Raw genomic sequence first — 13,987 nt, 5'->3', positions numbered from 1 at the left:
TACCTATTGGCCCTTAATTATATGAAAAGCTGCTCAATCTCACTTTAATTCACTTTAAAATTAATTACATCAGAAAAGTAATTAATAACGCAAATGAAAACTAACTGCTGGTAAGGGGTAGAGCAGTTTAAGTTCAGGCAGCATCTCTGATCCTGCTCCTCTTTGAAGACACTTCATCAGTTACCTGCTATCCTGGGTTTTCTTCCTCTTTCACTGTTTCATTTTGTTTTCTTTGCAGCTCCTCCTTCTTTCTGATCTTTAAATTTCTGAATTTTCAGGCTTTCATCCTGGGTCCTCTTCTCACCCATACCCGTGGCTTCAATTACCATGTGGAAGGCTATGAGCTCCCAATATGTATCCTTAGCTTAGAGCTGCTTCTGAACTCTAGACCCAGATAGCCAACTGTTTCCTCAGCACATCCAGAACTTCAGATCTGCTCCTCCTGTTGCCTTTTTTGCCAAATGGTATAGCCATCCACCAGCTGCTTAGCAGAAACCTGGGGATCCTCTCTTAGCCTCATAAACAATCAACAAATCCTATTTTGTTGAGTCTTGTATCTCTCTCATTCATCTGCCCCCTAAGGAAGCCCCCCCACCCCTAGTTCTTAGGTAGAATCCACCTATTATACATTCTCAAGGTACCCTATACTTGTTGAAAATTTATAACATTTTCAACAATTATATTCACTTGCTTATGTTAACTTTTTGTTTTCATTGCTTTAGAACAAAATGTAATTTTTAAATTCCTTTAGAAAAGACGTTCAGGGACAAGACCAAGACAGTCTTGATTTTTATTACGTCCCTGGGGGCTAGCAGAGTGCTGGGCACAGAAGCATCATTAATATATACTGAGGGAAAAAAATGAAGAGAAATTTGTTTTAGGAAAATCCATAACATGAATGGATAGTGTGAACGGTGAATTCCTGAAGACAGACTTGCAAACATTGGGAATTCCCTGGGACTCTTCGCTTCTACTGCAGGGGGCCTGGGTTTGATCCTTGGTCCGTAAGCTAAGATCCCACAAGCCGAACGATGTGTGCCACCCCCCACCAAAAAAAAAAACGATCTCTGATAGTCAAGCCATAGAAGGGAGCTAAGGAATTGGTAGTAGGCCTGAGAGAAGTAGGGTATTTGCGGAAGTGGAAGTTGTGAGACTTACTGACTGTCGTCACATGTGGGAAGTAAGAGAACAGGGTGTCAAGAATGCTGAGGGAATCATGATATCATTCCTTAAGACATTTGGGTATGAAGGTAAGGATAATGACTTTAGTTTTGGGCTTGTTGACTTTAAAGAACCTTCTGTGGGACACCTAGATGGAGACAACCAATAGGCAGTTATAAAAATAAAACTAGAATCCAGGAGAGAGACACAGGCTTTAGTTCATCACTGAGCAAAACCAGTAAAATACTATTGATAATTCAAGTGTACAGAGTTGGTAGATGTTTTGGTACTTTTTTGTGTGTGTGTGGTACGCGGGCCTCTCACTGTTGTGGCCTCTCCCGTTGCGGAGCACAGGCTCCGGACGCGCAGGCTCAGTGGCCATGGCTCACAGGCCCAGTCGCTCCGCGGCATGGGGGATCTTCCCGGATCGGGGCATGAACCCGTGTCCCCTGCATCGGCAGGCGGACTCTCAACCACTGCGCCACCAGGGAAGCCCGGTACTTTTTAACTTGGGAGTGGAAGCACATACTGCCTATCATACGGAGATGGCATTTTTTACATTAATGTCATTTAACATCCTGTGAATGTTAACTAATAATAGCTGTGAGTCATACATTTACTCTTAATGTTAAGCTAGCAGATCTATGTTTTAATTATGTATTTTGTTAATTGCTAATTTATACCTGTTTTCCTTCCTAAAGACAAAAATAAAACTTAGTGGGGTTTATAGAAATCCACTAGACTGTAAACTCCATGAGGACTTGCTGCCATGTGATTAAAATTTTTTTCCTCTTATTTCTCTAGGGCCTATTCCCTGGTGGATTCCAGTCAAGTGTCTACATTTCTGATTTCCATTCTACTTATAGTCTATGGTAGTTTCAGGTAAGATGCTCTCAAAATGGGATTGATTTCTGTTGGAAGTGAAAGAAGCGTTGCTCTAAAAATGTTGGCACCCAAACTTATTGCTTCTGTGAGGAAAAACATGACTTTGACAGGAATTGAGTTGAACAGGATATTTCTGATATTTATTCTTTGGTTGGCTTCTGTTAAAACACTTCTTGGTTTTGCTTATGGCTTTGGCATTTTAATGCAAACAAGCAAAAACTAATTGCTTAAATTCTGGTTCTGAAAAAAAGGATTCATGTAAATACACTCACTGAGAGGGTTAAGGAGAGTCCTTGACAGTGATTCTACAGAGTCTCAAAGGGGACATAAAGTTTTTCTTAATTAAAGAAAAGGCACTGACCTACGTTGAGCCATATGAGACTGCTGATAGTCAAATTTTTGACCTACACAAATAATATCATATGGTTCAACCTGCTTTTATGAGGATTGTGCATGGTAGCATCTACCAAGTATTCTCTCTGCTGACCTTTTCGAAGTTCCCATCCTAGCAAACAGCCATAGAAATACAAAGGAAAATCAGGAAGCTAGGTACTCCCTTCTTTTCACTATTCTTACTTTAGAGGAAATTTGGTGGTTGTATAACTCAAATAGTTTTGTGGCTGATACATTTAAAAATGAAGGCTGCCTGAGAAATTTTAAATTGAGAACTTGAAAGGGAGCAACAGTGATAAAATAATCAGGCATAAGGATTTTGAACTATCCAGTATTATATCTGGATTTTAATGGGTATTTGGTAAAATCATAAGACTTCCAGGCTTTATCCCAACACTGAGTAGGACAAGTAAAATACTGTTGATAATTCCAGTATCAGTTGATAAAAGTTTTAATCATTGAGACTTCAGCTGGGAGCCCTAGGTTCATAACCACTCTTAGGAAGCATTAGTCAAGCCAGGGCGATTTAGAACCTCATCAGCATAACCCTGATATTTGGTATCTCTATCCTTTGGACAAGTTTTTGGGTTTTTCTTTTTGAGTATATAATGTTTCAACATTTCAAAAGTCTTTATAATTAAAAAAAACCTTTAGACTCACAACTCTAATACTCCTTTCATTAGCTCATATGACATTTTATTTGGCACATACTTATATACTGTGTACATTTCTATAGTTTAAATAATTTATATTCTGATTATTATCTAACAAAAATATTTTTCATTATCCTCTTCATACTAATTTTTAGTAATTTGATATTTCTTTGTATTACTATCTTATTCCACTCTTTTGGGACATGTGAGTTGTTAAAGTGACCATCTTTTTATGTATTCTTTTGCTTTGGCTGAAAAATATCCCTAAGATAAGTATCCAAAAATTGAAAAACTTCTCCAAAGAGTATGAACTGGCTCTTACTACATATTGCCATGTTGTTTTCCAGAAGGGTTACACCAACTTAGAATTGGGCAAGTTTTAAACAAAATTTTATGTAATAAATATACCATAGAATTATATTATGTGGATGGAAAGGATTTCTCTGGTACGTCTCCTTATTTTACAAATGAGGAAACTGAGGCCCAACAAGATGAGGTAACTTGGGCTTCCCTGGTGGCGCAGTGGTTGGGAATCTGCCTGCCAATGCAGGGTACACGGGTTCGAGCCCTGGTCTGGGAGGATCCCACGTGCCGCAGAGCAACTAAGCCCATGCACCACAACTACTGAGCCTGCGCGTCTGGAGCCCGTGCTCCGCAACGGGAGAGGCCACAACAGTGAGAGGCCCGCACACCACGATGAAGAGTGGCCCCCACTCGCCGCACCTGGAGAAAGCCCTCGCACAGAAACGAAGACCCAACACAGCCATAAATAAATAAACAAATAATTAAATTTAAAAAAAAAAAAAAGATGAGGTAACTTGCTAAAGATTATACAACTAGTTGGTAACAAAATCTGGATTGGAACCCAGTTCTTAAGACTTGTGGTCCAATACTTTATGTCTTTTATACTTTAATAATGCACTTTCTGCAAAAAGTAAATCATGATGCCTTTAATTATACATTTAAATTTACCTCATTTTAAGTAAATTTGGAAGTATTTCCTCCTCTTCTGTTTTCTGGAAAAGATTACGTGAAATTGTGTTACTTCTTTTTAAAATATTTGATAGAAATCACCAGAGAAGCCATCTAAAGATGGAAGATTTGGGGGGGGTTGGCTTTGGTTTTTCCTGCTTTATTCATCTTTTTTTTTTAAAGAATTGGTAAAGGCTTTGTGTGTGTGTGCAGTAAAATATACATAACATAAAATTTACTATTTTAACCCATTTCTAAGCATACAGTTCAGTAGCTGGTAAGGGCTTTTTAAAACACATGTTACTATCTATTTTTTATTTTAAAAATTTATTTTATTTACTTATTATTTTTGGCTGTGTTGGGTCTCATTGCTGCACGCGGGCTTTCTCTAGTTGCGGTGAGTGAGGGCTACTCTTTGTTGTGGTGCACAGGCTTCTCATTGCGGTGGCCTCTCTTGTTGAGGAGCATGGGCTCGAGGTACATGGGCTTCAGTAGTTGTGGCTTGCAGGCTCTAGATCACAGGCTCAGTAGTTGTGGCATATGGGCTTAGTTGCTCTGTGGCATGTGGGATCTTCCCGGACCAGGACTCGAACCCATGTCCCCTGCATTGGCAGGTGGATTCTTAACCACTGCGCCACCAGGGAAGTCCGACTGCTACAGCTTTTATAGTAAATGTTGAAATCTAGTAGTATAAGCCCTACAGCTCTGTTCTTTTTCAAAAGTGTTTGGCTATTATGGATCCTTTGTATTTCCCTATTAAGTTTAGGTTCAGCTGGTCTGTTTCTACAAAAATTCTGGGATTTTTTTTTTTTTTTTAATTTATGGCCGTGTTGGGTCTTCCTTTCTGTGCGAGGGCTTTCTCTAGTTGCGGCAAGTGGGGGCCACTCTTCATTGCGGTGCGCGGGCCTCTCACTATCGCGGCCTCTCTTGTTGCGGAGCACAGGCTCCAGACGCGCAGGCTCAGTAATTGTGGCTCACGGGCCTAGTTGCTCCGCGGCATGTGGGATCTTCCCAGACCAGGGCTCGAACCCGTGTCCCCTGCATTGGCAGGCAGATTCTCAACCACTGCGCCACCAGGGAAGCCCTCTTCTGGGATTTTGATAGGTATTGTGTATCTATAGATCAGTTTGGGGAGAATTGCTGTCTTAATAGTATTGAGTCTTTCAATCCAGGGACCTGGAATGTTTCTCCATTTATTTAGATAATCTTTAATTTTTCTTAGTAATGTTTTGTAATTTTCAGTGTACAAGGTTTGCACCACTTCTGTTAAACTTATTCCTAAGTATTTTATTCTTTTTGATGTTACTGTTGATGGAATTTTTCCTTGATTTATTTTTAGATTTTTCATTGCTAAGTATATAGAACTATGAATGATTTAAAAATATTAACCTGGTATCCTGTAGCTTTGCTGAACTCATTTATTAGTGCTAGTAGTTTTTTGTGTATGGACTTCTTGGTGTTCCCTACATGCAGGATAATGCAGCCTTCAAGTAAAGACAGCTTTGCTTCTTCCTTTCAAATCTGAATGCCTTTTATTTTATCTGTTAATTTCTAGGATAGTTAAAAGTATTCAGCTGTGATTGGAATTTGTCTGTTTTCCCTTATATTTTTGTTGATTCATTTTTTTTGTTTGGGATTTTTTTTTTTTTTTTTGCGGTACGTGGGCCTCTCACTGTTGTGGCCTCTCCCGTTGCGGAGCACAGGCTCCAGACACACAGGCTCAGCGGCCATGGCTCACGGGCCCAGCCACTCCGTGGCATGCGGGATCCTCCCGGACTGGGGCACAAACCCATGTCCCCTGCATCGGCAGGTGGACTCTCAATGACTGCGCCACCAGGGAAGCCCTGAAACCTTTCTTCTTTTTTAACATAGGCATTTAAAGCTACAAATTTCCCTATAAACACTGCTTTAACTGCAACCCATAAATTTTGTTAGGTTGTATTTTCATTTCATTCAATTCAAGATATTTTTCCTGGTGATTTTTTTTCTTTGACCTGTGGGTTCTTTATAAATGTGTCGCTTACTTTCCTAATAATTGGAATATGTCAAAATTCTCTCTGTTATTTAAAAGAATTTCAACAGGCTCACTTCTGCTGTGCTCAGAGACATACTTTTTATGGTTTCAATCCTTTTAAATATTTGCGACTTGTTTTATGGCCTAACATATGATGTGTCCTGGAGAATGTTCCATATGCAGTTGGAAAAATCAACCTACAACAGAGTGTTGAGAGCAGGGAGTGATATTATCTGGTTTGTGTTTTAGAAAGGTTGGTCTAGGTTCTGTATGGGAAATAGATTGTTGAATAAGAGGAAAGAGTGAAATAAGGGAAACATGGGAGACTGCTGCCCTAGTATAGGCAAAAAATGATGGTGCTTTAACTAAGCTAATAATGGTGGAATGAGATATCAGTGGATTTAGGACAGGATTGCTGATGGAATGGATATAGTGTGTGAGAGAGAAGAGTCAAGGGTGACTCCAAGGTTTATGGCCTGAAACAGCTGGACCCAGTGATGGTGCCATTTTTGAGATGGGAAGCTCTGTAAGACAAGCAGATTTTTCATGGAAACTTGATACACAAAGCAGACACAATTTGTTAAGAGACTGATATTGGTTCCAGTTTGGCTCTTGCCACTGTTCAATTTGGGGCAAGTAACTTAACCTCTGTGAACCCATATCTTGAAAGTTGTTATTTCATTAATTATGAGTACTATAACTATAATTTATAACAATAGTGGCATAGGGTTAACTATATTCTGATTTGTAATACACTCTCTCTTTAAGCTTTCCAGAGTGATTTGTAAGTGTATTGTTTAGTAGTGCTTAACCAAATAGTTTTACAACAAATTTTCACATCTCTTTCTAAGTATTTAATAAACAAACCATACTGTTTTGATAGGTCAAAACTTGTCAAATATTGTAGTTCAACTGATAGTTTCTTTTTACTCATTGACCTGTGATCACGTGGGGGCTTTTAGGAATGCCTCTTATCAAAAGTAGTCAGTGAGGTAAAACTGGTAGCAGGGTAATTTCCTTGATTCTTGCTTTAATGTAAACAAGGGATAGCTAGAAGAAGAACTGACCTGTTACTTATTTGGATGTGGATTCCTTGATGAAAATACTTACGGGAGTTCTTCATTAAGACACAGCCAGTTGGGTACCCTAGGGTGCTGAATGATGCTTCCCAATCTATCTTGCTCTCTGACTTCTACCATTTCTACCAGTTTAGATGCCTCTCAATTGTTGTGAGTGACTTCTTTTTCCTACTCTGAGGGGATTGGGTAGAGATGTATGATTTTTATTGGCTATGATAATTTTTTTTTTACTTAGACCTTGACTATATTAAAGAAACCTGATGAAGAAAATAGCTAACATTTTACTGAACATTTATGTATCAAGTACAGTGCTAAGTGCTTTACATAAAGTCTCATTGATCCTCACATCAATTCAGCAGGATAGGTATTGTTATTCCCATTTTATAAATGAGGAAACTAGGACCCAGAAATGTAAGTAGCTTACCCAAGTAATAAGTGATGGAGCTGGGATTCAAACTCAAGCAGTACTTTACTGCTGCTGGCTATTGAGAATAATAGTAAAATTTTAAATATGAAGCAAATAAATTGATCTGGTAGTAAAGTCAGAAGGAATGAGAAGCTCTCTTAAAAACCCCTTTTTGGTGATTTTTTTTCTTCAGCAGTTGTTCTCAGACCTTATTGTGCATAAAAATCACCTGGGGAAGATTGTTCAGTAGGCTTAGGATGGGGGGCCCAGCACCTCATTCAGGTGACCTACACAGCACACTTTGATAAACTCTTACCTAACACTTAAGTTGTTGGTTCTTCATTGCTGGTAGCATTTTACGGATCCATTCACTGATATGTTATTTAACTTTTACAACTCTGTTGAAGTTCTCCTGAAGTTCTCAGAGTTTCCCTTTTTGCTAGATCAAAAAAGTTTCCCCTCAGTCCTCATCCTTGATAAGCCTTGATGGTTTACCACCACTTACTATTGCAAATTTCTCCTCCCTTGGCTTCCATGATTCACTTTCATGCTCCATTCCATATAGGATATGCACAAAAAAAATGCTTCTTGAATTTGTTTATCCCTAACCCTATTGCCCCTCCAAATGCCCAGCCAAATATTAATATGTTCTTATGTCCTCTGATTTGGGACCATAAAAATATATTATTTGCTCATTTAAATTATTCCATTTTGGGCTTCCCTGGTGGCGCAGTGGTTGAAGGTCTGCCTGCCGATGCAGGGGACACAGGTTCGTGCCCTGGTCCGGGAAGATCCCACATGCCGCGGAGCAGCTGGGCCTGTGAGCCATGGCCGCTGAGCCTGCGCGTCCGGAGCCTGTGCTTCGCAAGGGGAGAGGCCACAACAGTGAGAGGCCCATGTACCGCAAAGAAAAAAAAAATTATTCCATTTTATTTGTTTAGAGCTGGGATGACATGGAGAAAATCATAAAATACAGGATAAAAGATTTGTGAATGGTACTGGTTATTTACCCCCAGGCTTTCACATTTCAAAGTACAGAGGGGAAAACTGTGCCAAATAAAATGAGATTCTAAAGCCCAGAACAATTCCTTGATTTAGGAACCCTTAACGTTCGCCATCCCTTGGCTGAGCTTTGCTAGCTGGACTTCCTATATTTCTTAAAGATGACACCTGTCTCTCCTTAATCTTTCCAGCTGCTCAGGAAAAAAATAGCATAATTACTCATCTAATATGTATGTCCCCAAAGCCTTTGACCAATCAACAGGAGAACATTAATGGAGGGGAGAGGGGAGGAGAAAGGGACTGTCCTGATGGGCATATGGACCCAAGAATCACAATGTGAGGATGATTTAGAATTTCTTAGGCAGCTTATTACTGTCAGGACACTTAAGTTCTGTCCCATCAGGAATCATAGACAAAAAAATAACAGGTTGGAAGTAGATGTAGGGACTTCCCTGGTGGCGCAGTGGTTAAGAATCCGCCTGCCAATGCAGGGGACACGGGTTCGAGCCCTGGTCTGGGAAGATCCCACATGCCACAGAGCAACTAAGCCTGTGCACCACAACTACTGAGCCTGCAGTCTGGAGCCTGCAAACCACAACTACTGAGCCGGCTTGCCACAGCTACTGAAGCCCACATGCCTAGAGCCCGTGCTCCGCAACAAGAGAAGCCACCACAATGAGAAGCCTGCGCACTGCAACGAAGAGTAGCCCCCCGCCACAAGTAGAGAAAGCCCGCACACAGCAACGAAGACCCAGTGCAGCCAAAAATAAATAAATTAATTAATTTTTTAAAAAATGAAGTAGATGTAAAAGGAAATCAAAAGGAAGATAGGGCTTCCCTGGTGGCGCAGTGGTTGAGGGTCCGCCTGCTGATGCAGGGGACGTGGGTTCGTGCCCCGGTCTGGGAGGATCCCACGTGCCGCGGAGTGGCTGGGCCCGTGAGCCATGGCCGCCAAGCCTGCGCATCCGGAGCCTGTGCTCCGCAGCTGAAGGAGCCACAACAGTGAGAGGCCCCCGGACCGCAAAAAAAAAAAAAAAAAAAAAGGAAGATATACTTTATGATCAATAGACAAATAGCTAATATATAATTATAATACATATATCTCTGTATATGTGAAGTTGCTATATAAAGGAATAATGGAACTTTTAGAGTAACTACTACCTTTTTTTTAAGGCAAGCACCTACCTGCACTTTCTTTAATGGTGAGGATAGTTTATTTGCTTATACCCAAACCTACTCTAGGAAGACAATGTCTTCAAGTTAATAAGACCACAGAGATGATAAGAAATGCACTTTATATGATTGTGTTGCCCTTCATACTAAATGCATGTAATTAAGTTACATCAGGTTAACCAAAATAAGTCTGACTATGGTTCACAAATGTCATGATGTGTTTAGCACACACTGATGTGTGATATGCTTATCTTTTGAATTGTTCTTTTTGCCCTCTCATAACCTGTCCTACTTTAAGAAAACATACAGAAATCTGAATTTATTAGATAATGTAGGGAATGGTTATGTACCTTGTAATGTATATGGACAAGTTCCTTGATATATTTAACAGTTCTGTCAGTTCCTTTTTCACTGTTCCGTTTATCAAAACCACTGTAACTTTTCTAGGAACATACATTTAGCATAAAGCCAAGTTCAGCCGTATAGTGTTTACCTTGACCAGGTGAATTCTCCCCTTCATTGTGCTTGCTTCCAAAACTGAAATGATCAAAAAATATGGTACTCTTAAATTAAAATATTAAAATAAAAAATTTCAATTTGCCTTTCTCCTCCAGTATTCACAGTTGTACTCCGTTATCAGAATTCAAACAGATGAACAAGTATAACTTTCAGTAAATGTGTTCTCAGCTCCATTTTGCTTCCTGCAATTGTTTATTTTTGCTCTGCCCTGTGCAAAAGGATTTCAGACCATTTATTAAGTTTTACAAGTTGTGATGAGATAAGGTAAATTAAAATGGGGCCAAAGAAAAGTATGGGTGGAGACAAAGTAGAGCCAAAAATAAGCCTAAAAATGTATACCATATTGGCCAGCACCCTTACTACTGGTGGTCCATGGACACCACAGTAAGCTTTCTGGCAGCCAACTTTCAGAAGAAAGAAAGAAAAACTTTACAATGTCCTTGAATAAAAAGAACCCAGTTGTTCAGGTGAATTGCAGTTATTCTTGGTCTTAAGATTAGACAGACCTTTATCCCAAAGACCCTCAGAAAGAGGATGCAACATTGAATTTCATAGCATTCATAATAAGCATTCATTGTTTGTTGAATGAATTAGTACCCTTCAGTATTAGCTGGTAGCATTTTGTGAAAATAGATTTCAGCAAAAGCAATTTCTCCAAAACTGGGGAGACACAGCCAGCAACAGAAAGCTGTGGTCTAGATTGCTAGCTTACTGTGGTCTAATGTTACATTGTACAATACCTGGAGAAATTAATGGGTTATTAATTCTTCAACTGATTATTCCTGAATATTGATTTCTTGATAACTGTGGGCAGTGGTCCAGATGTGTACTCTGTGGCTGGCTGAATACAGACCTCTTTGTCTTAACAGTTCTTACAGCACATTTGCATTTTTGTCACAACCAAGGAACGTAAAATGGCCTAACTATAAGCCCATATTTCCCCTTGTCCTCAGCAAGGTGTGGAAGTTCTCATGGGCCTAGGACTTTCTCAGAAAACCCTGTATAATCCAGTCTAGTACCTAAAGATACTAATAGTTGACTTCCTCAAGTTCTGTTCCTTACAACTGAATTAGTTTTAGCCTGAAAAAAATTTGGAGCAAATATAACCAGATCTCTACCTCAGCCGCAATGAAACCTTATTAAAGCACTCAGAGAATGTTAAACTCCTTCCTGATGTACTGTCTGTGATAAACTACTTGTTAAATATACATCAAAGTGACCAAAAAATGCACCCTGGGGTTTATACTTATACATCAACTTAAATTTGAAAAATGTTGATCAGTTGTCATTCTTTCTGACACTACTTATCTAGCAGGCTCAGTTGTCAGTTATACCCCACCCATCAAGATCAAACCATATCATCTGCCTGTAAAAGGTTGCTTTTCTTACTATTTCTCTCTAATAAGGCAGGATATATGCAATTCATCCAAAAATAATGTCAGATCAAGTTAACCCAAGGAGAAGTAGTCTTAGCTTTTGTTGTTGTTGTTTTTAAATGAAAAGGAGTTGTATGTATTGATGTGGAAAGATAGTCTTGGTATACTACTGAATGAAAATTAACTTGTGAGATGACATATTAATCCTCATTTTTTTAAAAGGCAAAATATATACCAAACATATATATCTCTGGAGATAGGGATTATAGGAGTCTTTTGTACCATTCTCTATTGTTTGAGTTTTTAAATAATCATATATATTACTTTTTCAGAAAAAAATATAGAAGTTTGGTTGTTTTGTAAGGGGAGATGATACAGCCAAGGCAGAGTGGTATAATAACCTTGGTTTCCTTACTATAGGGATAATAATAGAGCATCTCTGTATAGTTTGCTAGGGCTACCATAACAAAGTACCACAGACTGGGTGACTTAAACAGCAGAAATTTACTTTCTCACAGTTCTGGAGGCTAGAAGTCCAAGATTGAGGTATTGGCAGAGTTGGTTTCATTCTGAAATGGCTTATAGATGACCATCTTCACATGTAGATGGTGCCCTTCCTGTGGTCTTTTCTCTGTGTGTGCATGTGTCTAGTGTATCTGTCTCTCTGTCTGTCTTAATCTCCTCTTCTTATAAGGACAGCAGTCATATTGGATTAGGGTCCACCTTAACAACCCCATTTTAATTTAATTACCTCTCTGAAGGCTCTGTCTCCAAATGCAGTCACATTTTTAATTATAGTTATTCTATGAATCAAAAGAAATATTGACTGCAAAGCTCCTAGCATAGTGCCTGACAGTATAAGCTCAATAAATGTTGACTATTAAAAATATTTTAATCCACGGCTGCATAGTCAGAAGACCATCTCTTCTACTTGGATTCTTAGTAGTAGGTTCTTTTTTTTTTTTTTTTTTTTTTTTTTTTGCGGTACGCGGGCCTCTCACTGTTGTGGCCTCTCCCGTTGCGGAGCACAGGCTCCGGACGCGCAGGCCCAGCGGCCATGGCTCACGGTCCCAGCCGCTCCGCGGCATGTGGGATCTTCCTGGACGGGGGCACGAACCCGTGTCCCCTGCATCCGCAGGCGGACTCTCAACCACTGCGCCACCAGGGAAGCTCAGTAGTAGGTTCTTAATGTAGGTCTATATGAGCATCGATAATTGGAAATTTGTCTGCCTCCTACAACTGACACCCGTAACTATTTCCTGTTTAGTCATAGTTGGTGAAAAGACAAATTGAAAATAGCAAATAATATGCTATAATTTAGATGGCTTTTTCCGTAATGGTAAATGGTTGTCTGTGATGGAACAGCCATAGCTCAGGTCTTTCTGTTACTACTTAAACATTGATTTCAGTAACCTAGACTTGCTGTTTGTTAAGCAGATAGCTAAGATACAATCTGGATGGAATATCTAGTAATAACATTATGATGTATAAATATCATATTGTATGTTATTGCATAGTAATAACAATAGAGTTGTGATGGCAGGGGTGGGGGGATTGAAGGGTAGTCTTCTATGAAGATGGAACAAACTGTTCTAGGTCCAGCCAAGCAATTTCATATCTGTAGAGTTAATAAAGATTACCAAGTAAGTTGGGATAAAGATCCATAATTCACAATGGTCCCTGGATAGCTCAGGAGGCAGGGTCTTCTACAAAGGCTCTATTTAACAGCTTAAGTTTGCTGTCAGCTATGCAGTGTGGGTAACCATTACTAGACCCCAGTCATAGAAGCCTGGGATCTGCTAAACTTAGGTCCAGGATGTCATTTTATAAAGCTGGAATGCATGTATCTTCCGTGTTTGAACAAATATATGGGGCCTCACAACCTCATTTAGCCAGGTTTCTGTTTTGTGTAATAGTGACCCATGGTAATATATTCCATATGTACAAGAAGTTAGATAGGTACATAGAAGATATTTTTAAATACCCAAATCAAACTTCTGGAGATGAAGACAACAATGTCTGAGATCAAAAATACATAGGGTTCGGGGCTTTCCTGGTGGTGCAGTGGTTGAGAGTCCGCCTGCCGATGCAGGGGATACGGGTTCGTGCCCCGGTCTGGGAAGATCCCATGTGCCGCAGAACGGCTAAGTCCGTGAGCCATGGCCTCTGAGCCTGCGCGTCCGGAGCCTGTGCTCCGCAACGGGAGAGGCCACAACAGTGAGAGGCCCGCGTACCGCAAAAAAAAAAAAAAAAAAAAAAAAAAAATAGGGTTAGATTAACAGCAGTTAGACATTACAGAAGAAAAGATTAATGAACTTGAAGGCACAGCAATAAAAACTATCCAAAGAGACTTA

General features: G+C 39.7%; 1 protein-coding gene across 1 annotated transcript in view; it reads left to right on the top strand.

The window, feature by feature from the left end:
• The window catches only part of SPPL3 (signal peptide peptidase like 3), a 116,716-nt gene that overhangs the window by 73,668 nt on the left and 29,061 nt on the right, over positions 1-13,987 (top strand). The window contains exon 2 of the mRNA XM_081252507.1: positions 1,966-2,043. Within this exon, the coding sequence (XP_081108633.1) occupies positions 1,966-2,043 (78 nt within the window). The remainder of the gene's footprint in view (positions 1-1,965; positions 2,044-13,987) is intronic.

Source organism: Mesoplodon bidens, assembly GCF_964165515.1.
Source record: "Mesoplodon bidens genome assembly, chromosome: 13".
In the NCBI taxonomy this organism is placed as follows: Eukaryota; Metazoa; Chordata; class Mammalia; order Artiodactyla; family Ziphiidae; genus Mesoplodon; species Mesoplodon bidens.
Note: the sequence above shows the minus strand (reverse complement) of the source record. Positions and strands in the feature narration are given on the sequence as shown.